Below are 25,842 nucleotides of genomic sequence, written 5' to 3'. Positions count from 1 at the left end.
CCAGACGAAATTTATCCCCCCCTTAGACTCTTATAATATAAAAGCCAACCTATACTATATAAGACAGAAATTCAAGAGGTAAGTAATTTATCTATACTAAGCAGCTCCTGCGGCAGGCATAAGGTTTCCTATTACTCGTCTTACTTATCATGGCTTGGTTAGATATTATCTTAAGGTTAAGAAGCAGCAGTAGCAAACAGCCATCTGCCCCTACCTCTATAACAAGGGATTTATCTAAGCCTTCCTTTACTAGATATACTCTAGCTTTTTCAGCAGAAGGCAAAGAAATATCAAGTACAAAACCATCAATTAATACTAGCGCAACTTTAAGATACTATACCGCAGAGCTAACAAAGGACAGGAAATAAATAAGAATAACTGCAAAGAGATTATCAAGGTTCATATATATAAGGGTCCACCTTTATCCAGGAAAGAGGCTAATCACAAGGTTCAATAATCCTGCACAGTTAATCTAAAAACAGAGTTCAAGCTTAATAACCAGCCAGGCTCAAAGCCTATGGCATCAGTCAAAGAAATAATAAAAGTACTCATCAAGATATGGTTTGGGGAGACATCCTATTTCCAAACTGAAGACGATCATCTAAACTGCGCCATAATTATCCTACTGCAAGGTTACACTGGCTGCCAACTAGCCAAGCTTACTGACGCTACTAAGAAACGAGGTAGCAGGAATCCTTTGCAGGAGTTTAATTGCAGTAACGGCGAGCCTATGTCGGAGGGTAACCTTGCAGGCTACAAAACAGACACCACTGAGATTGGCAGAGAAGAAGAAGAAGAAGAAGAAACGCCAGATGAAGGCGACCAACGGCGACGCCCTGCCGCTACTCCGGAAGTTAAGACAGAGGATAACCATATCCGGCTTACCAAAGCGCTATGCTACGAGGACTTAATACTGTGGATCATAAAAGACCCTAAAGGCGGCCGCAGGGACATACTAGCCATAGAGGTCGCCCTTAAGTTTTATAAGAATATAAATAGGAAGCCTAAGCTATACATAAACTACAAATTAGGCTCTTTATAGTAATAAATACTAACCTGCCCCTAAATAGAATGATATTTCTAGTCCGAGAACATAGACTCCCTATATTATACCTAATTAGCCACGTCCTGGCAAGGGCCATATACGACAATACTATCCTAGTAGACAGGTACAATTCAGCCGAACCGTTTTTCAATACAAAGCTATCCTACCAGGCTATCAAGGTCCACTAGAAGCCGCATATACTTAAGATCCCTATCTTCCAAAGAACAATAAGAAGTAGTTCTAAGACCTAGGTTCTATCTGACATTAAAGCTATACGCTACTTAATATATGCATATTAGCTTAACCGCATTAGCATCGCCCTCGGCTATAAAGACCCTTTAACCTCCTACTGCTTTTAACAAGGGCTAGTAGATATACTTACCTATATGGCTCCTAATGCCATCATAGATCAGGTTATAAGGCATAATCCCATAACAGGCTGCCACTAGAATACATATCTAAATATGCAAGTAGGCTAGAACACTTAAACGGCTTACCTTAAAGAGGAGCCCTTAGACGATAGACTAACAGAACTATTCATGCACATAAATATCAGAAGAGACCCTAGAATCCCAAAGAGAATACTATAAGAATAGCTTAATATATTAGACCCCGGTCTAGAGATTTGCAAATTAGAGCAATTAGTTAAGGCAAAATATTAGGACATTAAGTTCAAATATAGGTATATTAAATGCACTTTAGCACCGGACTAAATAGAGTTCAAAAGGTTATAGCAAAAGCTTAAGAGCACTAAGAAGCAATTCAGGGATAAGATATCAAAAATATACCGAGATGTATATCGCCGGAGGCTCTACAATAGAGAATTAAAAAGGCAATTACATAAAACCAGCTCTCATATTAATAATATCACTAAGCCAGGGAATTAGCACCAATTAGAGGAGCAAAATCAGTTACAGGAGATCTTCGCCGCTAACCAACAACTAACAGCAGAGGAAATTATCAGCAAGAAAGCTACCGCGATCAATCTCATGGCCGCTCTAGCACATCGCCGGGAGATAGCTCATCTAATACGATCCATAAAAGTCAGCGCATAGGGTAATGCTAATCTCTAAGGGGAGGTCAAGGATGCTTTCCCACTGACAGAGAAAAACAAACAGATCCCCCGGATTTTGGAGAGGAACCAGTGCCCGATTTATATTAAGGACGAGGCTCTATCTCATTAGGCTTAAACCTGCAAGTTTATAAGAGTCGCTTATATAATAGATTATATTAAAAGGGTTTATCTATAGCACAAAACTTGCCACCCTACGTAGGTCTGCTACCATCCTAACTGCAAATATAAAGGCGACTTCCTAAAGAGCCTTAATTATTTTAAAAATTATATACTAACAGAACACAGAGTAAAGCTTCGTAAGTAAGATAGATTAATTAGTTAGTAGGCTATAGTGCTATATAGTATTAGTCTCTTCTGCCTCGTAACCGAGAATCAGGGTAGTTTAGGTGCCATTTAGGGTATTAGCAAGTTAAAGCTTTTTCTAGCTATTATATATTATAAAGGAGATAATAGTTCATTCATCCTAAGCCCATCCACTAAAAACAGGATTTAACTACCAAGGGATATAAATATAAATGCCAATAACTAATTATATGACCGTAAGCACTCTTCGAATAGGTATATATATACTGCACCATATAGTATAGAACCCTTTCTGGCATTTAGGTGCACTTTGCTGACAGCTAACCCGGTAATCAACAAGGGATACATACTTGCCTTACCGATGATATGATGTACTATGTGGCAAATGCCCTACTATATACTATATGGTAACTGAACCTGGGAAACACTGTAAGAGGAAGGTACATATCATACCAATACTGTGCTGTAAAGCCCCTTGGAATACTGAGAAATCTTTCCGTGCTGACTGGCTAAGGTTAAGCGAATTAAAGAGAGCCTACGAGTCATCACACCTCCAATTGTACAATGGGAAGTTCAGCAGCCGTTGACAGCATGTACAGTATCGGCGGGGAAGTTGTATTGGCCTTTTCGATTACCGAGTCATCCGTGAGCAGAAGATATCTCAGTGCCGGAAAAGCTTATCGTGTGGCACATATGCAATATGTATCAAACAGTGGAAAGAGATGCTGTACAGTACATACTGCACTAAATGGAATCAATTCTAGTCATTTACACCCATTTGCTTAGCGACCAAGTGTTATTTTTAGCGGACGGGGCCAGGGTGACTAGGCTGTCATTAGTCTTCTCATATACACTAGTATGGTGTGTAAATAACCATTATTGTCAGCTTATCTCTGTATTTAAAAGGTCTAATGCCACTTTGTGGCAGAAAATCATCCTATGCTTTACATCAAAGAATTATTATCAGCTATAGTTCACACATAGACTTGCTCATCATACTTTAACAGCCATACGGTATATGTACAGTATACTCTACACATAATTACTAAACTTTGCATTATTCCTTTCTCCCTTCAAGCAACTCCTAGGTACCTCTAATATGCCACGCCTCAATGATGATATCTTGCATAGGATCACAAAGGGACTCAATCCCCGAGACCTTCTCCTCTTCCTTTCGACCTCGAAGAATGCTAAGAGCATTATAGGCACGCCCGGAATAGAGAATATGAGACATTGGCTTCGTCTCTGGGATGAGTTTGGATGGGCAGATGAAGTTCTGTCACATGGACAAATCCCTATCCTCGTATTCATGGGAAAGAACAAATCATATGGACATCTTCTAATAGCAACTCCAAAGGACAAGACAGCAAAGAGCGGCGGTCTAAGCAACAGTGGAGTTGCACAGAAAGACCTCATCGCCAAGATCAAGCTATCTCTACGCTCTTACAGAACCGCGCAACATGAATTAGAAATCCAATTTGATCATTTCAGACTGGATATTAGTCATACCTTGTTTGCGTCCGTGATGCACCCAAGTAGAGAGATCTTTCGTGGGGTCGACCGAAACAGCTTGAGGTGGCTGTATACCAGGGACAGACTCATGTTATTACACCAGTCACCTTTGGACATGACGAATGCATGATTATTGAAATACCTGGTTTTGCCCCTATCACCTTTTTTAACCAAAGTGTTGGGGAAGGTCTTTGGCATGCAAGGGCACATTCTTTGGGCTACTGCACTAAAGGAACAGGCTGTGATCCGGATGAAGCCACTTGGCCATTTACGTAACCGGGGGTATACAGGGATGATCAGGTTAGTCAGGTTCCGGCTGGATCGAAATTGTCTGTATACATAGCTAGAACCTACCCAAGGCTCGGGAAGATCAGATTGACTACATGTCGTACGCTCAAAGCATTCAGGACATGAAAGTTGCTTGGGAGCATTTGAACAAACAAAATGGTGATCTCGCCTATTTCATTCAAGATCCATAGGTTATGTACAATGCTGTGACTGTTGGTCTCTCTTTCAAAGTCGTCATGTAATGCCCAATTCAAGTCACTGTAAAACGAGGACAGCACTTAGAGGTCAAGGCATCACTAAACATAAATGCATAGACATTTATCGATCCTGCTCCGGTAGTTTTCAAGTTCAGTTACACTATACGATACCTCACCAACACAGATTTAAGCTAGTGGGGTCAATGAGGCATTCATGTAAGGATCAGAGAGTACAGTATTGAGCACCTGTACAGTAAAGATCGAAATCGGTTGTCCATTTTTGACTCTCTTTGATTTATATCGCACGGACGTTTTTGATAGGGGCGTATGGCTTACACAGTAATTCATATCTATTGACACGGTATTCATATACTCCTTTGCTGACAGCTTACGTGCATGTTTAAAAAGCGTAATGCGGCTTCACAGCAGATTGTCATCATCCCATACTTTATTACCTCCAAATGTTGACCTCCCTCACAACGCCCAGAAATGGACACTACAGTACCCCACGGCCTCAATAAAATGATTAAGATGCCCAGTCCACCTGTTCAACCATACAAGAATAATACTAAAACAGCTTGAGCATGGCTCTGCTCGTTCTGTTTTCTTTTTTTTTCGATGCATTTTTTCTGAAAGATGAGCTGCGGCCGAAGATGTCCAGAATTAGGGTCCAGAATCTCTTTGTGACACAGCCTCTTCTGCCTGCGTCACAAAGAGGATGGCGCCATGCCTTTTTCCCATGTCCCACAAAAAGCCCTTTATGACGCGGAAGTGCTCCACTACTTTCAGTCCAGTAGCATTGTTTATGGGCCCTTTGATGAATCGCGATATCTATCTCCACCTTGATTAGATTGCATTATAGCATCTGGAGAAGACCTGAGGAATGTAACTTTATCGTCTTCACGTGCTACGTTTTAGCTGTAACCCCATCTGGTGATCTATGATTATCGTCAAATCACGCTAGGAGCGGGCCGTATGCTAGTTTGGCTATTTAGCTGATAAAACCTAAAATGGCTCCTGATCTTGTACTGGTTTTTGCCTATTATGGCATTTGGCAAGAATATGCTTCGTAGTGAGAATCATAAAAAGCTTCCATCTGATTATGTATTGTATTATATATGGGATAAGTAATTCACAGCATTTTATTGCTCATCCTCACTATCAAGTCTATCGAAAACGCGCAAAGACTCAGCAGGAACACAGGCGATGCAGTGTCTAAGCCTTTACTTACCCTAGGACGGCCTACATCATTTTTAGATATTCTGGTGAATGCCTTGAAAGTTTGTGACTGCTTTTGCAGGGGTCTTAAACGGCATGATTGGCGGCGGACCCGCTCCCGACAAGGATAATCCATAGTAACGAGCCAGGGAAATATGCCTTACAGGGCTGGGTTTTGACCTTTTCCCCGCTCATGGTCGACTGCCCGGGATTTCTTCTCCCTTCCTAATTCATCAACTATCGCTAATCTATAATACCACCGGCAAGCAATATCGCAGAGGTTTATTTAATTCTCAGTTTTTAATTTCTTATTATTATATTTTATTTCCTCGGTTATATAATTCTATTCTCAATCGCAAATATCTCTACTATTTTTATACTTATTCCGATATATAATATTTTTAGATAACTTTATTAAAGGTAGTCGCTCTCTAGACAATAGTATTGCGGTTTATCTGGTTTCATCGGTTAACTAAGCCGCACTTTTATTATATTAACTCTATCGCCTCGGCCACCCCGCCTAAATAACTATCGCGGCTTTGAGATAGCTATTATTTGTATTTTACCCCTTAAGGCTAATATTATTAAGGCCTTATTTAATTACTATTAGGATAGTAATAATCTACCTTTTGGGAAGGCAGCATAGGATCCTAATTCCTACTTAATAGGTATAATAGGCTATTATAATATCATACTTATATATATACCAGGGATAAGTAAAGTGCATACGGCAGCAGCAGCCTCTAGCTGCAGGGTAAGTTTTCCGCATATTAAGATTACCCTTATTATTAGTATCTATAGCATTACTCCCTTTAAGCACAGCAGTAAAGAAATCATACTTAGAGATATTATTATTAGTAAAGGCATTATCTAATATAATTTTAGACGGCGCCTATTAGACTAGTTTATCCCTAAAGAAGGGCTGCTAGACTCTCTAGGAAGGCCAAACCAGGAGATACGCAGGGTTTTAGTATGTTATGACCCCAGCGGTTACGTTACATGTATTCTATAAAAACTTATGCAAGGCATCAGCCCCTTAAATGACTACGGACTAATTAAAACTAGATCACCTCACAAACAGGATTACGATGCTCCAGGAACTACCATAATCTAGGATCACTGTGATTTAACTGCCTCAGTGATCCTCTCAGATCACTTCTAGTATATAGACCACACTTATTAGCACCTTTATAGACTTAGCTTACTAGCTATTAATAAGACTTCTTTATATTAATAAGCCTAATATATATTACTTAATTATTAAGAGATATAATAACTAACTTGCTTAGTATTAATGCCCTATGCTATCTGTAAATATAAACCTAGTATAGACTAGTTTCCCTGTTTAAAACTATATTTATTATATATTAATAGCTCTTGTTTAGAATATACTACGTTAAACGACTAAGTAATATCATACTATTAAAATGTCTAGTAATGCTAATACCAGACTGGCACCTCCTTATACTGGAGTACTACCTAGCACGGCTGAACTTATAGCTGAAGTCCAGCAGTTATGCAACACTATTTGCAACCTGCAGACACGAGTTAATAAACAGCAGAACGCTGCGCCAGCTAATAACAGTGGTAATAAACCGCGAGGCCGTGACCTCGGAGAAGCACTTAAGCCACCTAAGCCGGAACCCTTTAAAGGTTAGGCGACTAATATAATCCTATTCCTTACCTGAATAAAAGGATACTTTCGCCTGTTCCTAAACAGACTAGACATGCCTACGAAAAAGCTACTATTTACTGCACCCCTGATACAGGGAGATACTAAAGACTGGTTTAAACCTATCATAAGGGATTACCTAGAAAATAAAGAGAACCTTTAGGATTAAGATACCTAAAACATCTTCAGAGATTAGGAAAATTTTAAATAAGCATTTAAAGATAACTTCGGAGTAGTTAACGAGGAATAATAAGCCGCCGCTGAATTACTTGCGCTTAAGCAGCATAAGTTATGCGCCGCATATTTAGCCAAGTTCTGATAGCTAGCCGCTAAAACCTAGTGGGATAATAAGTCTCTTATGGAAATTTACTACTAAAGCCTGAAAGAAGACGTCAAGGACGAACTATACCTAGCCGATAGACTGGATGATCTGACCACGTATATCACTATGGCAATTAAAATTGATAAATAATAATATAAACGTAGACGAGAGAAGGCCACATACTAACGGAAAGGAAGCGACTTTAACCTATATTACCCTAATTAAAGATGAAATAATAACCAGGGTAATTCATAAAACTAAGGCCAGCAACGAGGAAACTAATTAAATAATACTATGCATAGAACCTAACCAGGACCTATGGTACTTAGAGCCACCTAACCAGGCAGTAACCATCGCCAACGAGATATATCTAAGTGTAAATGCTTTAACTGCAACAGGTTTAGACACATAGCACGTAACTATCCGGAACCTAGAAGAGCCAGGGACCTAAACTAAGGTAAGTAAACCCTAGGACTAATTAGATAACAGGACCCCCAAATGGCTATATGCACTTAGACGCTAGGAATGACCAGAAGCAGTTATAAAACGGTTCTAAACTACACGATTATGTTTATAGAACCTGAACCTGAGAGCTAACCTGGAAGATAGCTCAGGGTATTAACCGAAGAAGAGAAAGAACAATAAAGAATAAAGAGAAATAAAGTAAATAGCCGATGTTATTATAAATGTATGCAAGACCCGGAGAAGAAGGAGCATTAGCGATAAAAACAGCGAGAAAGGAGATAAAAGAAGAAAGAAGATGCCGAGAAAAACACCCTCGGAGAACCTTAGATGCTCGGAGTAATCAGGGAAGGAAAGGCAATTATCCCTAAAACGAATAAACAAGCCTCGACGTCTAGAATTATAGATAGCATCCCGGTTAGAACTACTCTATAAAGCACTAAAGAAGCCTGGAAGAAAGAATGCGAAGCCGGAAACCATATCTGCTTGCAAAGATATTAGAATGCCTAAAGTATAGGATACAGAGGAGGAGCAGCTAGATGAGTAGCATAAGACCTCTGTAAATAAGATAAATAACTTAAGTAAAAATAGAAGTAGAAGTATGAGCCACTTTATGATGAATCCGGAACCTAGATATATATTATATATAAAGATTTCTGCCTATAGGGAGCCAAAGAACATAGAAACACCGATAAACTGGAAATAATACTAGTCAGAGCCTATTACACTAATGATGCCATAAACCTGCTATATAAGGAAGAAAAGTATAACTAATAAGATAATATTCGAATACTTCCTACCTATGAATAATATAAGTAGGTATTATAGATCTCTTATAAGTACTATTAGTGTAATACATATAAGTAAGAAAAGCTTAATAATAATTATTTTCTAATTATAATTCCTAGAATATCTAATAATAAACCCTACCTTAAGGAAGAAACAGAGGGATATATACCCTTTATCTAGCATAATAATCTCAGAGTATTAGAATTATGATTTAGTATGGCCTATTATTAATAGATATATAAAAACAAGGAATTACTAGAAGGAATTAAATACTCCTAGTAACTAATCGAAGAAGCCGAGAAAGAGTTTAAAGAAATAACTTAAGGAAGATATGCCTATAAGAAAGAAGAGATTATAGAATAACTCTAAGGATAGGAGAAGGAATACTAGGAGAAGATTACTAACAGGTAATATAACTATATAATAAAAACACTATCTATCGATAACACCAGTTTAGAAGATACTGAAGAACTATAAGGAAGATAGGAAGTAGATAGCTTATACCTAAATAACTACGAGGAATACTCTGCCTAAGTAACCTTGCACTATGCATGAGATATAGAACTAAAAGAACACTTATAATAATAACTACATAACGAAGAGTTCACTGCCTAATAGCGTATTAGCTACGAAGAACTTAAATAAGAATAAGAAGCTTGCGAATAATAGAGATAAGATACTTGCAAAGCAGAGAAAAGATACTAAGAAAATAAAACGAAAGAAATAGCTTTAGAAGAGGAAGTAAGTAGCAATGAATGCGATTTAGAAGATGATGCAGAGTGCTATATGGGAACTAAATGCGATGACGAGGATTGCAAATTGGTGCACCTTAACAGCTCGGGAAAAGCAATGCGCTTCCTGTGAAAACAGAGCCATGGGAAAGCGAAGAGCAAGGATGAGAACGACTCGGACTAATAAATGCTCTGGGACTATATAAAGAACCTATACTAAAATGCCTAGTACTAAAGGTTTAGATTAAGGGGAAGTGGCTAGATGCTTAGATCGATTATGGAGCTAAATGAAATTTTATTAACCTAAAGGTAGTTATACGGCTAAAATTACTATAGAGAAAGAAGAAAGATGCCTATCTGCTAATTAATGCAGAAGGATAACTATTTAATTATAATAATAGAATTATAGATTAAGAGATTAATTACCTTAAGGTCTTTATCTAAGGAAAAAATCAAGGAATAGATTTTAATATCCTTCCTCTAGATAAGGAAGTAGATATCCTCCTTGGTATAGATTAGCTATAAAAGAAAAACCCTTATATTAACTGGAGGACTGGCTAAGTTACCTTTTCTAGTAATGCCGATAGTAATAATAAAATAATTATAACGAATAATAAGAGATCTTAAACCTTAACTGAAGAGGATAGCAAGGGAAAGCATAAAGCAAAGAATTTACTACCTCTAATAGGAGCATAATATAAGTATATAAAAGGCAAGAAATAATAAAACTGTCAGATCTTAGGTCTCCTTAGAACCTAACTATATAACCTGGATAAATAACTTAAGCTATAAAAGAAAATCGAGGAGAAAGAATAATAAGATAGACTTAAGAATATCCCAGAAGAATACTATATCTATGAGAAACTGTTTAAAGAAGAACTTAAAACGAAGGTATTATAGTATAGCCGCTAAGACCACGAAATATGGCTTAAAATGGATAACTTACTATTCTAGAAGATCTATAACCTTAATAAAAAGGAACTTACTACCTTAAAGGAATACCTAGAAATAGAACTAATAAAAGGAAATATCTAGATATTTATATTAGCAGCAGGATTTCTAGTAATATTTATTCCTAAGAAGAATAGGAAACTATAACTTATTGTAGATTACAGGAAGTTAAACGCCCTTATAATTAAAGACAGGACCTTACTTCTGCTTATTACAGAACTTAAGGACTATCTATAAGGTAAATAAATCTTTACTGCTCTAGACCTAAAGGGAGCTTATAACCTAATCCGCATTAAAGAAGGAGATAAGTAGAAAATAGTATTTAAAACTAAGTTTAGACTTTTTAAATATTTAATAATGCCATTTAAACTTATTAATATACCTATAACGTTTTAGCAGATAATTAATAATATATTTTAATAGTACTTAGATGTCTTTATAGTATACTACCTAGATAATATCTTAATCTTCTTAGATAATAAAAAAGAATATAAAGAATATATCTATAAGGTCCTAAAAGCCCTATAAGATGCCAACCTGCTAGTTAAACCAGAGAAAAGTTATTTCTATATAAAAGAAGTAAACTTCCTAGGATATATTATTACCCTAGGCGAAATTAGAATAAAATAAAAGAAAATCTTAGTAATAGCAGATTAGCTAAAACCTACTATAGTTAAAAAAGTATAAAGCTTCTTAGGCTTTACTAATTACTATTAATAATTTATTAAAGACTTTAGTAAGATTATAAACCTTCTTATAGAATTAACTAAGAAAGAATAAAAATTTATTTAGTTACTAGAAGTATAAGAAGCATTTAAGTAATTATAATAAGCTATCCTTAGTAAACCTATACTGGCTATATTTAACCCTAATAAGGAAATAGAACTAGAAACCAATTTATTAGACTTTGCGCTAAGAGGATAAATAGGTTAATACAATAACTAAGGCAAGCTATACCCTATTGCATTCTACTTATATAAGTTATATAGGCTAGAACTTAATTACCTTATATATAATAAAGAATTCCTAGTAATTATTAACTGCTTTAAGGAATTTAGATACTACCTTATAGGAAGTATATACTAAATTAAAGTCTATACTAACTATTAGAATATTTTATACTTTACTATAATATAAGAACTTAACTAATAATAACTATACTATACTGAATACTTATATAAATTCGACTTTATGATTATTTATAGAAAAGGTTTAGATAATAGAAGAGCAGATATAATTAGCAGATAACTAGACTATAATACTGGCATACCTAAGATAAAGGAATAACTCCTAGAGAAAAATTAAAAAGGAGAATACTAATTTATATAACTAATATAAACATTAGGATAGATATAAATAGCATTAATAAAAGAGATCCTAGAAAACAAAGTATATAACTTCCTTTGCGAATTTTATTTATATCTACTATATAGATACCAAGGAGTCACTAAGACCCTTAAATAACTACTACGATAAGGATATAAAGTCTAGAGAAAAAAAGTAGAAAAAATAATTAAGTAATATAACCTATACATAAAGATAAAGGCATAATAATATAAACTATATAGAGAACTATAACTATTAGAAGTAGTAAAATAACTATAGAGCTTGATTATAATAGACTTTATAACTAAATTACTGTTATTAGAAGAACCTTTAACTAGAATCTTCTATAATAGTATTATAGTTATCATAAATAGACTTATAAAATTTTTAATTTACTTACCCTACAGAGAGGTAATAGATGCAGAAACTATAGCCTATATCTTCTATAATAAGGTAGTAAGAGAAAAAGGACTACCAAGGGAAATCCTATTAGACAGAGGACCTACCTTTGCATTAAAATTTTAGTAAGTACTTATATTATATCTAGGACTAAATCACCGACTCTTAATGGCATTTAGACCCTAAATAGATAGATAAATAGAACGAATAAACTAAGTACTAAAATAATACCTATGGTATTATATTAACTATAATAGAATAATTAGATTAAAAAGCTATTATGCGCCTAACTAGCCTATAACACTGCCTATAATAAAAGTATAAAGCTTATACTATTAGATATAAATTTCGGATTTATACTAGATGCTTATTATAAAGTATAAGAACCTAAATTAATTAACCTAGCTGCTATAATTAAGAGTAATAAGTTAAAAAACCTACATAAGGAAATAAAGAAAGAACTTAAATATATTAGAAAACGGATGTAATAATACTATAACCCTAAGAGGTTAAAGGGACTAACCTTTTCGGAGGGGGATATGGTTTACCTATTTACTAAGAATATTAAAACGAACCGACTAAGTCATAAGTTAGACTATAAATATCTCAGACCGGTTAAAATTAAATAAAAGAAAAAGAAGGATATCTACGAGCTAGACTTACCCCTGATAATTTAATATCACCTAGTATATTATATCTCGATATTAGAATTAGCAGCAGATATAATATACGTTAAAACCGGTAATAAACTACGATAAATCATAGGACTAGAAGTTTATAAGGCAGAAACTATTAGAGATATAGATAAAATTAATAGATAAACCATATACCTAATTAAATAGAGAAACTATTTAGAAAGCGAAAATACATAGGAACTACTGAAATACCTTATAAATGCTTAATAACTCCTAAAGAACTTTTACTAATAGTATTAGAAGGCAAAGAATCGAAGTTAAAAATACCTAGACCTAGAGAATCTTAGTTAATATTCTTAGGGTTTAGGGATTAAAGCTCTTTGGTAGCTTTACTTTCTTAATAACTTAACTTCTTAGCTAACTTATCCTCTCCTTTAAGACCCTGAATACTGCGATGAAATTCGGATGCATGATGCTCTTTCACCTTGTTTTTAGTCTTATAAATCCGAGATAAATGACCTGCAGCCATGGCTATATGCGCCTATAATGCAGCCAACTCTTTATAAAGTTTTAAGAGATCCTTACCAGCCTCTTCCTTATCCTTATCTAACTTCTTCTCTTGAGAAATTAGTTTCTTAACTAGATATATTAGTAATAAGATTTAACGAAAAGGAAAAATAATATATAAGATAATATAACCTGAGTACTATTGCAGGAATGCCCCTGATAAACATATTTGCTATAGTGAGAAGAATCCGCCGTTATTAAGCACTCCCTTTGATACTTAAAATAATAAGAACACGGCATATTAGCAAACTTACGCAATAGTTTAATGCTCTCGGCTAAAAATTTGCGCTCTTTGGTTTTTCGATTAATAGACTTCGAAATACGACTAGATATCTTATCAGCGGCATATACCGATGGAAAAATATTTAAGGATGCAAGTTAGAACTAACCAGATAAGAAATAGAATGGGCCTACTTTAAGGTCTTAAGGATAAGACCTAATGGAGGGGAGAGATTATATTACGACCCTAGCGGTTATATTACGTATACTCTATAAAAACTTATATAAGGTATTAGCCCCTTAAATAACTACAGACTAATCAAAACTAGATCACCTTATAAACAGGATTATAACGCTCTAGGAACTACTGTGATCTAGGATTACCGTAATCTAACTGCCTTAGTAATCCTCTTAGATCACTTCTAGTATATAGACTATACTTATTAGTACCTTTATAGACTTAGCTTACCAGCTATTAATAAGACTTCTTTATATTAATAAGCCTAATATGCATTACTTAATTATTAAGAGATATAATAACTAACTTACTTAGTATTAACGCCCTATACTATCTGCAAATATAAACCTAGTATGGACTAGTTTCCCTGTTTAAAACCATATTCGTCACATAGCACAAGCCAAAGGGATCAGCAGCCATTAACAATTAGTAAGTAAGATAGTAAGATACCTTAGTATCCTCCGCCAAAATCCAGAGCTTTATACTAAATATCCTAGCGTTATATATAATATACTATTTGAAGTATCCTATTGCCACAGCGAGGACCAGAAGTTATGCAAGCAAGTCAGGTGCAATAGCAAGCTTATACCACAATACCGTCTTCAGGCCATAGGGCCTAGTCTTGCACCTGCTATCCATTTCGGACTGATAGCATCTAGCGATTCAGTAATAAAGTCCGGCAAAGACCAGGACCGCAAAGTAGAGGCAAGAGATATAATTACTTTCGAGATAGAAGGCGCAGGAGTTTAGGATATTCTTCCTTGCATTATAATCAAAGGGGCATATAACTATGCTGATAGTCATAAAAGTAAGGTCTGGCAGCGATATACTGCAGCTATAGCGGCAGCCTATATAAAGGCTTTTCTTGGCTTCTGGGTTCCCTTACTTTACCAAGGTATGCCAAACCATGCTTCTAGCAACGTCACTGCTTACAGTAGAAGACATTCCATGCCTCCCCTCAAACTTCCAGAATAGCCTCTTTTTACAGAGCCGCGATTCTTCTAATCAGAGCCTTTTTACACGCACTGTAGACGGGCGTTAGATACAACCTGCTTTTCTTGTTCCCTTTTCGAAAAATAAACTCTTCGTGGGCCGAGATGAGGTCATTTCGAGGCTATAAGACCTACTGTTCGCTGAGAGCCGCTGAAAAATCGCTTTGGTTGGCCTTGGGGGTATTAGCAAAATGCAAATTGCTCTGCAGCTTGCCTACTAGATTAAAGAGAAGAAGCAGGACTACTCAGTATTCTAGGTGCCAGCGCTAAGCCGTGCTAGCTTCGAATAGGCATATGTGCAGATTATTAATATATGCGAAATTCCTACTGCCGATAATAATAATGCGGTTAAATTAGTCTATTAGTACCTGAGCTTAGAACGCGCCGGTAAATGGCTTCTTGTGGTTAATAACGCTGATGATATGCAAACTGTCATAGGTTTCATAGGCGTAGATAAGGGCATATACTAATTACTTCCCTAAAGCGATAAAGGGCAAATCCTATTTATAATATAATACCGAAAAGTAGTAGTATTAGTTGCTAGGCGAAATATTCTTAAAGTACCTATAATAGGCCGAGATAAGGCAAGAAACTACCTTAAGGAGGCATTAATCTAGGAAATCCCTTTAAGTAATAAGCAAGTTATAGACTATCTCCTGATGCTATTAATATACCTTCTACTAGCTATTATGCAAGCAGTAGTATATATAAATAAAAACCAGATATTACTTATGCAGTATTTATAACTCTTCGTAAATACAGATCATAACAGGATAGAACTATTAAACGCCGAGTTCTAAGATAACATAAGATATAAGCAGTCTTAAGATCCCATAGCAACTACCTAGTTCATCTTATTTAACTAGATCTATAAGGCTAATAAACTTACGTTACATATTTTAATATTTCTGGCTTATATTAAACCGAAGGCAGTGCCTTAGTTAATACTGCCCGAGGGCGAATTATAATAACAATTAACTTAAGTAATTGGCATATTATGCGGCTATAGATTTCTAAATAGACAAGGATCCAGCGAGGTATTCGATATGCATAGTTTAGTGCATCTAGTAATAAAGACTTGGGTTGCAGAGAATAAGTCGGAGAAAAAGTAAAGCCAGGCAGTAATAGCACGCCTAGAAGAGGTATTCCCGATGGATAAGTGGGAAAACCGAGACCTTTGGCAGCAATATCTGCCTTATGTAATTAAACTCCTTAGATATGCTAAGGATAACTAGAGCAAAGAGCTTTATAAACTAGGTTATTAGGCTGGCTGATACTTGCTTGTAGACGGACGGATGACAGAGGCAGTAGAACTGCTAGGGCATGTAGCTGCGATCCGAGAGACAGCGTTAGCGGAGAATCACCCGGATCGACTAGCATCAGAGCACGAGCTCGCATGAGCATACCTTGACGATGGTCAGACGAAGAAGGCAGTCGAAATGCTAGAGCATGTAGTTGAGACCCAAGAGAAGATACTAGCAGAAGATCACCTACATCGACTGGCATCAGAGCACGAACTTACACGAGTATACCTTACAGATGGCAAGACAAAGAAAGCCGTTAAGATGCTGGAGCATGTGGTTGCGGTTGAGGCAGAGATATTAGCAGAGGGTGATCCCAGTTGGCATTTGTTACAAGACCTGCTGCAGTACTGCTATAAGAGGTTAGAAGGGGCCGGTGCAGTAATGGAGTCTAAGGCATCGGTCCTCGGTAAGGAAATGTAATCAATCTGACCATATGCTGGGTTTCCACCGATGAAATGCTAACAAAAAAGTGGGAAGCGCAGGAGTACATTGTCCACTAAGAGTAAAATAAAGCAGCTTTCAGCCTATAGAGTAACACTGCCGTAGGTTGCCCGATTATAGGTTTAGCCGCCAGGATACACCAAGCACAGTAAAATCAGTAATTACTATATACACCCCGTAAGCTTGGTCTGTGCGCTAGAAGTTAAAGAGAGTATGCGGATAGACAACCAATTTCGATCTTTACTGTACCTTCCTAGGAGGTAAAGCAGCATCAGACAGTCAGGAATGGACGCCAAACATGGACGCAGTACAAGCCACAATCAGATTTGCGATTGCTACAGGTCGCCTAGAACAAAGATAACAGGAACACCACTAACCTAGCAACATTTTATTAACACTAAACGATAGCCTACGACGCCCTCATATAGTCAACAGCAGGCACCGCTTTAGCCGCCGAAGATAGGAAATTAAACACTTAGAGGAATTAGGCTTTAAGTTAACCTGCTACTACTAACAATTACGAGGACTAAGAAGAAAAGCAATAACTAGACTAGAAGGAACAAGGTAAGAATTATATAGGCTTAGCAAGAGTAAGGCAATAACTAGCAAAGTGTATATACCTTTAGCTTCAGAGCCTATTAGGCGTTGGCCTACTAGGCATAATAGACTTATATTATACCTTCCTCTCCTATAATAACTCGTATTTATAAAACAAAGCCCTATATATATAGTATAAGTAGATTTGCAAACTATATACACTCTTACCTGACACTAAAAGCGCGGATTTTAATATACTTGCCTAATCGCCTTCCTTTATCATCACACTTTCTTAGCATACAAGTATTAAGAAAGTGGCCCTTGCCTGCACCAAGATCCTTAATAAGCGCACAATAAATAACCTAACCTGCACTTCATATAGCTATAAGCCGCGGCGATGGCCTTATCTATAATAAGCCTGCCTGCTATCTTGGATTGCTTTAATCTTAGGATCTACACTCCTGCTAATTTAAACCGAGAAGCCTATGCAGCTCTCCTGCAAAACAGCCCTATAATTATTAATAGTCCCGTTAGTATTTTACCTAGACTTAGGCAGATGGCATAGATACCATCCTTACCACTTAACGCTGCTACTACTACTATAGCTGCAGAAGGAGCTAAGTATACTAACCCTATATTAATCTATAATCAGCTAATCTCTATTATTAAATCGGCTAATAACCTTACCTGCAAGCACATAGAAAAGTATAATACTAAGCTAATGGTTTTCTAGGCCTTTTATGCTAAGTTTAAAGAAGCTGCTTAGTAATTTACTGCTAGACTATAGTGATATTTTACTTAGCAATTTGCTAATAGCTTCCTTGGTATTTAGAAATAAGAGCTTTCTAATAATATACTAGCTTCTAAGCCTACCTATAGCAGCATTACTGCCTCGCTCCCTATTAACCGCGCTTACCTAACTCCCTAATATTAATAATAATAATACTAATAATCTAACCTACTTTATCACTAAGGGTAATAATTAACTATTACTTTACCCTAATAAGACCTCTATATCTTTATCTATCTAGAAGCCAGAGCTCTAGCCAGGACCTCTAGTAGCTATATAATCTAGACCCTAATCCGGGAAAAACTTAGTGCTATCTTAGATAAGATCTAATAGGTATTTAAAGTTAGATTAAGATAGGCTATCCTAGCTGCTAACCTTAAAATATATAACTTTCTTATAGAGAAGCAGGCTAAGTAGGCAGCTAAGCTAAGAGCTATAATAGTAAAAATAAATAAGGAATAGTATACTTATATAGTCTTAGACCTTCCTAGAAAACTAACTAACTTTTGTAGTAATAAGGTAGATAATAATAATATTATTAGCAATAAGATAGAAATCTAAATAGGGCTTAAGCCTGTTAATATATATACTAGGAGATAATTCTTAGATAATCCCTTAACTAAGACTCTACTTATATCCTTTCTTAAGCCCACTAAGAGATTCTAGTCCCTTTTTAATAGCTATATAGCCAGACTTATAAGTAAAACTATCTAACCTAAATAGTATAAAATATACTAAGATTACTACTTTACCTATAACTACTATAGACAGCCAGTCTACTAATACTATAACATAACTAATTATATTGCAGATAGCTATACTGCACTAGAATAATACATTAACTACTTAGGGCCCTATAAGGCCAGCCTTAGTAAGTGCCTAGCTTGGCCAAAGAAAGTATATGGCATCCTTCGCTGGCTTACTAAAAAATAACAAGAACATGTCCAAATAGTGGGTATAGAAATATACTAATAATAATATTTAAAAATATAACTAGAGATATATATAGAAACCTAATAAGGAGCGGCTAAGCTGTAAAGGGGCGATATCAGACTAGATAAATAGCTAGATGCTTATGCTCTAAGTCTAGCTATATTAGGAGCACCCTTGTGTATTATAGTGGCTATAGCTCCCTAGGCTACCTACGAAGTAAAGGAGGAGCCTAAGTATTATAGATTAAGCTCACCGAAGAAGAAGTATTATATAATCCTAACAAGCCGTACTTATAACTATAACTAGGAATAGGTACTTATAGATATAAAAGAATAATAAGAAGCCACTTAAGGTCTTCTAGGCTAATATCAGTAAGATCCCACTAGCCCATAACTACGCCCTGGCGCTAACTAACTTAAAATAATATAATATTATACTCCTATAAGAGCTATAAATAGCTTATACTAAAGCCTGCTACCTAACTAAGATATATCCTGCATATAATATATTTATACTAGTTAATATATAAAATAGTAATAATACTTCGCCTAGAGTAATAATATATATTTAATAAGACCTAAGGCTTCTAGCTAATTAGATTCGCCCCTTTAAGATATATAATATTCTTTAGATTATAGTTAATGGCATAATAATAGTTAACTTTTATTGCCAGAATAATAAGAAGGATGCCTTAAATATACTACTTTAATGGCCTATGCCAGAGCGCTGCCTTATTACTGGCAATTTTAATGCCAGATATTATAGTTAGTAAACAGGCTAAGCTATAAATCACAGCTAAGAAATTACAGACTAGACATCAGAAAACGACCTTAACCTTCTTAATACTCTAGATATACTAATAAATCTATATAGTAATATAATTAATCTTATATTTATTAACCTGCTACTAGCCAAAGCTATTATTAAGGATTACCTTACTACTAACTCTAACTATTTTATACTTAGCTTAACCTTCCCTAATATTAAATTAACTCTAATATAGCTAGCTAAGATCTAAGTAATAATAAAAAATAAGCTTAAATAATTCATTAAGATTATAGAACTTAGAGCCACGGAAATCCCCCTGTTATATTTAAACCCTACAGAATTAAATAAGCTTATATTAATACTTATAAATCTATTAATATTAATAGTAAAAGTATTTAGCCGGCCTATATATAAAGGTAGATATTTAGCTCCCGGGTGGACAGAGGAGTATATTAATACTATAGCTACTTTTTAAGCTATTAAATATAGCTACCCTCTGGGCTTTAACTAAGATATCTAAATAGCTAAGAGAGACTTTTACTATATAATCTATTATACTAAAAGGAAGTATTAATAAAACCTTATTAATAGCTTCTTTAGTAGTAGTGCTATTTTTAAAGCTATTTAGTAGTTAAAATCCCCTAAAGCCTTTTAACCTCTATTACTATAAGTTAATAATATTATCTATAAGACCTAGATAAATAAAGCTAATATACTTTAATAGGCTATATTAGAATAAAGAACTACAGAGGATAATATTATAAACCCTTAAATGCCTATTACTCCTTATAAACTAATACCATTCTCTTTAGAGATCTCTATAGAAGAGGCATAATATATAACCCTAAGTATAGGCAATATATCCCCAGGATTAGATAATATTATAATTAAACTTCTCAAGGCAGTATAGTATATTATTAAGATATATATTTACTGTCTCTTTATAAGATACCTTATAACAGGCTATTATCTAAAAGTATTCAAGGAGGCAGAGATAATTATAATTATAAAACCAGGGCATAGAGACCTTATAGAGCCATAAGCATAGCAACTAATCTCACTGCTTTCTTATCTTAGTAAGGGACTTAAGCAGCTAATTATATACTATCTAGCCTAGGTAATAATATACTTTAGTATCCTTTACCTATAGTAAATAGGGGTATTACCTAAGAGGTTAGTAATAGACCTAGTAATAGCCCTAATATATAACATCAAAGAAGCATTTATAAGTAAGAAAGTAATAACTCTAGTTATAATAGATATCTAGAGTGCTTTTAATACCATTATATATAATAGGCTTATCTTATATCTTTATAAATAAGGCTAGCCTAACTATTTGGCTTACTAGGCTGGCTCCTTTATAAGTGGCTAGTTTGTATGTATTAAGTACTAAGATACTATTATGCCCTCTTCTCCCCTATAGTGCAGCCTCCCTCAGGGGTTACCGGTATTACTAATCCTCTTTCTGCTTTATATTAAGCCAATTTATTAACTAGGCAATCCCTAGGGTTGCTTTGGCTATATAAATAATATGGCTATCCTATCTATAAGTAACATAGTAGATAAGACTACTACTATGGCATTTAGTTTTATTAAGGAGATAGTGTAATAAGGTGCAGCAAATAGCATTTCCTTTAATATAAAGAAGACTAAAGTTATATACTTCTCCTATAAAATACTTAGGACTACCCTAGTAATATATTATAGTAATATAGAGAAGCACCCTAAATTAGTGCTATACTGGCTAGGCATCTAGCTAGATAGCAGGCTATCTTTTTAACTATATATTAAGAAGTAGGCAGCTAAAAGTGCTATTAGAGTATATATTAAGCTAATACTACTTTATGGCTTAGAGGCATAATATCTAGGCAGTACTAGGCTGCAATGGAATTAGCCTATAAAGGAACTACTATTAAGTAATTAGTATCTTATATAAATAATAAACAAAGCCATAAATCAGGCTATAAGAGTAATACTACCTATCTAGAAGATAACTCTTACTGCTATCCTATATAGGGAAAGCAGTATATTACTAATTAACTAATTACTTAAAGTAAAGTAACTAAGATTTGCTATATAACTTAAATTACTAAATAAGGCTTACCCCCCTGGCATATTAAACACGCCTACATTAACTACCTAACTAACCTACCTACCATAACCTTATTAAATAGAGATATTAAATATAGACAAAAAGTATCTTTAGGATACATCTCTGATGCATAGATAAGCTGCTTACGCCCTATAAGCAGCCAAAACTTATCTAGTAATACTTCTATTAAGAATAAATGCCTTTACTCTAAATAGCATTAAAAGAGAAATTAACCAGTGCCTTCCTCTACTAGGTTAAGAGATTTAACTTACTTACCTTAGTTATATACTTAAATAGCTCTTTATCCTTAGAAGAAGCTATAAGCTATAGCTTTACTATTTATTAGAATAATATCCCTATCTTTAATAGATTAAATCGCCTTAGGCCTGCTAAGGTCTTTAATACTAAAGCTACTAAGGCATTAAAGGGCCTTAAAGCTGCCCTAAACCTATAAGAATTAGCAGTATAAACTATTTTTATCTATTTAGATAACCTTATAGCTGCTATATACCTATAAGGTATGCCCTCTAACTCCTCTTAAGATATCTTTCTTAAGTTTTAGGCTTTAGTAGTATTATATAGAGCTATATAAGTACTCTAGGTCCTAGGATACTCCTCCATCCCTGGTAATAAACAGGCTAATAAACTGGCAAAAGCAGCATTATTACTCCTTAAACCTAAAGGTACTTAATTAATACTAGCTTACTTATAATAGATTATAAGATAAAAACTAAAAGAAGTATTTAAGATATAGTAATTTACCTCTGCTTCTAAGTAATATAAGAGACTTAACCTTAAGGCAATTATAGGCTGCCTACTAAAGCTAATACTCCTATATATAGCCTTATACTACTTACTGGCAGTAAGGTCCGTCTATAGGGACTTTACTATATATTATAAGAGGTTTAACTATAGTAATATATACCTAGTCTGCTTATATAGCTAATATAAAGCATTAGATTATATCTTTTACTGCAGAAAGGTATTACTATATTATTAGATAAGGCTAGCACCCTTACTAAATATAGTAGTTAATCTAGTAATAAGAAGAAACTTTACTAAGTTTATTAATCTATCTAAAGATAGTATATTCTTTAAGAAAATTTACCCTTACTATTAGGTACTTATAACTTAAAAAGTACTTATAACTCTTTTTCTTTTTTTATTATTAATATATTTCCTTATTACCTTTCCTTTCTCTTTTATATACTTATAGCTAGATAAAGGGCAGGCCAATGCCTCTTATTTAGCTGCAACTACCTTAAGGCAGTTTTAAGCTATTATATACATAGGCTAATCTTAGCCTCCCTGATATCAGGCTCTAAAAGCAGCTATAATATCCTGGCTGCGCCTTATTATCCTGCTGACAGGTAATAAGCTTAATAGGATATGCTATTTATGCCGATAAGATGCTGGATAGAGTGTATTTAGTCTACTAATAGTTATAAAAATTGGAATCTAAGGGAAGACTAATTTCGCGTTATAAATAACTAATCGCCCTTATAGCCAATGGTATTTCTGTAATTAGCTTATAGATAAATCCCTAATTCTCTAGCTCAGCACGTCCTATGCCCCAGCAGGGGACTCGGGGCCTATGGCCCCCTGGATGAAAAATATATATAATATAATATAACATAAATTCTGAACAGCACACACCTTCCTTTGTTATCACACTTTCTTGGCATACAAGTGTTAAGAAAGTGGCACTATCTACACCAAGATCCTTAACAAGCGCACAACAAACGACCCAACCTGCGCTTCGCGTAGCCGTAAGTCAAGCTACAGCTGTCAATTAGGCAAGCTATGCGTCTCTGACCTGCTATACCAAGTACGGCTTATAGGCCATGGCAAGGTGGCTCGAAACTCTCCGACCGGTCTGTAACGGTACCGCAGGATATGTTTCCCAGCAGTATCCCTGATATCCGGGAGTGGTTAACATGTGAATATGACTAATAGCCAAGATGAAGAGGGGCTTTTCACTGTAAACTGACACCTTGCAGAGAGTGCCATTCATGATGTCCCTCTATTGCTTTTATGGCGTAGCTACTCCTCTCTCTTCTTCAATCTCGATTGCTATGGGCCATTATTGGCACGGCGCCACGCCCAAGTTGTTGGCATCTCAACCTTCCTTTTCTCGCCAACGGTCGCTCACACCGGAGCTGCCCTCGAGATCAGGGGCGAATTCTAATAACCCAAGAAACCAGAGCTTTTATTACACCTCAAAACGAGCAGCCTGGATATACCCCTGTATGGCGTGCGGTGTGTAGGAGGCAGCTCTATGAACCATCTATCCAGATGGCCGCTCTACCCTCCTCCGAAGGGAGCAGCTACTTTATTTTCTCAGAAATGGAAGAATGCCATTCTCCCTGGTAACTGGCGGGCAGGATAACAACGGCTCAGTCTGGAGCAGACCCAACGAGCGACCCATGCTCTCAGTCTCTTGAACATCCAGATACCGCACCCTCTTCAGCTTCCTCGCCGCCTCCTATCTACGGCGAATCAATAGATATGTCCTATTCGTCGACACCATTTGGGGATATTTCCATCCCATCCGATTATAATGAAGGAATTCATCAGGTCAAGCCGTCGGCAGAGCACGCTTAGTTACCCCAATTTCAGAAAGACGGTTTCTTTGTAGCACCGGACGATAGCCTGGAACACCGGTCGGATCTCAAGGCGGGCGACTCATACTACACCTCGTCTGTTGACAATGATAATCCGGCTGATACGTCAACATAGGGTTCGCCAGAATTAGGAAAGTTCCACAAGCGCGCTAAAGTTAACACTGCTATTAACGCCTAGCCGTGGAGGAATATCAACTACCTTTCTCATAACTGGAAGGAGGAAGAAATCCTGTCATCATAGTAATATATTACCACCCGCCGAGGAGAGGACCCCAATAGCGCCCATTTAGAGAATGCATGCTAGAGAACATAGACAAAATATAAAAACAACCTAAAGTCTGTATCTCCCGAAACGCTCAACTAGTAGGGACATAACGGAATTAGGCACAAATATCAAGCTAACTTTGTGCAGGCTGAAAGATAATGATGTGAGTTGGCTATATAGGCCCGTTCAGCAAGGTGCTAGCAAGATCTACTGTACGCAGACTGGGCCTTTCGGTGCCTCATTGCTCCAGCCCAACTCACTAGTCAACACTAACAGGAAGTCTATCTTGAAGAAAAGGAGCATATCAAATATCATACTGCCGAAGCCATTGTCAACATCGTCCTTACCCCAGCAGGCAACCCCAGTGGCCCAGGTGAGGCAGAAAGACAGCCGGCGATTAAGAGAGCTTTTCTTTGATCGCGCAGTGACGATGGATCACAAAATATTCCCCTTCCCTTCGATGCCAATGAGCCGTGATGCCTCTAGTATGCTGCCATCATCAGCATACAGTGGGATCTCATCGCCAGGAGTTGAGCGTAAAAACATCTACTTCAATTATGAAGTCGAGCAATGTATCGCCGTTGAAGTTAAAGACGACGACGATGACGACGATGGCGACGACTGCGATATCAATACCAATACCAATTCCGAAGATGGAATCATAATGAAGCTAGACAGGTCGCGAAAGCCGGCAAAGGAGGGCAATTCAGTACTCTCTGATAGAAAGACGATCGCGATGCTTCCATCAATAACACTAAAACATCGAGAACATGTACAAGTCCCAGAAACGGTTATGCGCTACACCTCTAGCGCCTTATATAGTCATCGTGTTTTGCCATTCTTACCACAAGAGCCATCTCGTCCACCTAAAGCGTCAGGTAGATTCTCCGAGGATTTAACTAATGCTGATACAAACTCAGGCTGGTATACATCTGGGAGTTTCAAAGAACATGATCTGCATCATATTAATTCTACAGACAGCTTGACCGCCGAGCCAGCTGGCATGCGTCGCACTCCGTCTGGCATGTTTACCGGTATGTCCTATGGGGAGGCGGTTGTATGTTCAAACAAAGGGATGTTTTGTCGCGTTATTAACACCGTTAAAACAGCCAGGGACATGGCCTATATTATTTGGAATAGTGGCTAG

At 36.1% G+C, this 25,842-nt stretch overlaps 4 protein-coding genes across 4 annotated transcripts; all 4 read left to right on the top strand.

The window, feature by feature from the left end:
- Nucleotides 1-517: 517 nt before the first annotated feature.
- Nucleotides 518-1,042, top strand: FOBCDRAFT_204726 (uncharacterized protein; the record flags this gene model as incomplete). Its single annotated transcript, XM_059609138.1, has 1 exon — nt 518-1,042. The coding sequence occupies one exon, from the start codon at nt 518-520 to the stop codon at nt 1,040-1,042; it is 525 nt and encodes a 174-aa protein (XP_059467700.1).
- Nucleotides 1,043-6,284: 5,242 nt separating this feature from the next.
- Nucleotides 6,285-6,512, top strand: FOBCDRAFT_141122 (uncharacterized protein; the record flags this gene model as incomplete). Its single annotated transcript, XM_059608119.1, has 1 exon — nt 6,285-6,512. A coding segment is annotated over one exon (228 nt), but the record flags the coding sequence as incomplete, so codon positions are not given.
- A 9,868-nt stretch (nt 6,513-16,380) lies between these two features.
- Nucleotides 16,381-16,745, top strand: FOBCDRAFT_277540 (uncharacterized protein; the record flags this gene model as incomplete). The annotated part of the gene is made up of 2 exons (XM_054706368.1): nt 16,381-16,651; nt 16,723-16,745. The coding sequence occupies 2 exons, from the start codon at nt 16,381-16,383 to the stop codon at nt 16,743-16,745; spliced, it is 294 nt and encodes a 97-aa protein (XP_054562343.1).
- An 8,098-nt stretch (nt 16,746-24,843) lies between these two features.
- On the top strand, nt 24,844-25,842 carry FOBCDRAFT_141000 (uncharacterized protein; the record flags this gene model as incomplete). Its single annotated transcript, XM_059608115.1, has 1 exon — nt 24,844-25,842. A coding segment is annotated over one exon (999 nt), but the record flags the coding sequence as incomplete, so codon positions are not given.

This window comes from Fusarium oxysporum, chromosome VIII (genome assembly GCF_013085055.1).
Source record: "Fusarium oxysporum Fo47 chromosome VIII, complete sequence".
Classification (NCBI taxonomy): domain Eukaryota; kingdom Fungi; phylum Ascomycota; class Sordariomycetes; order Hypocreales; family Nectriaceae; genus Fusarium; species Fusarium oxysporum.
Note: the sequence above shows the minus strand (reverse complement) of the source record. Positions and strands in the feature narration are given on the sequence as shown.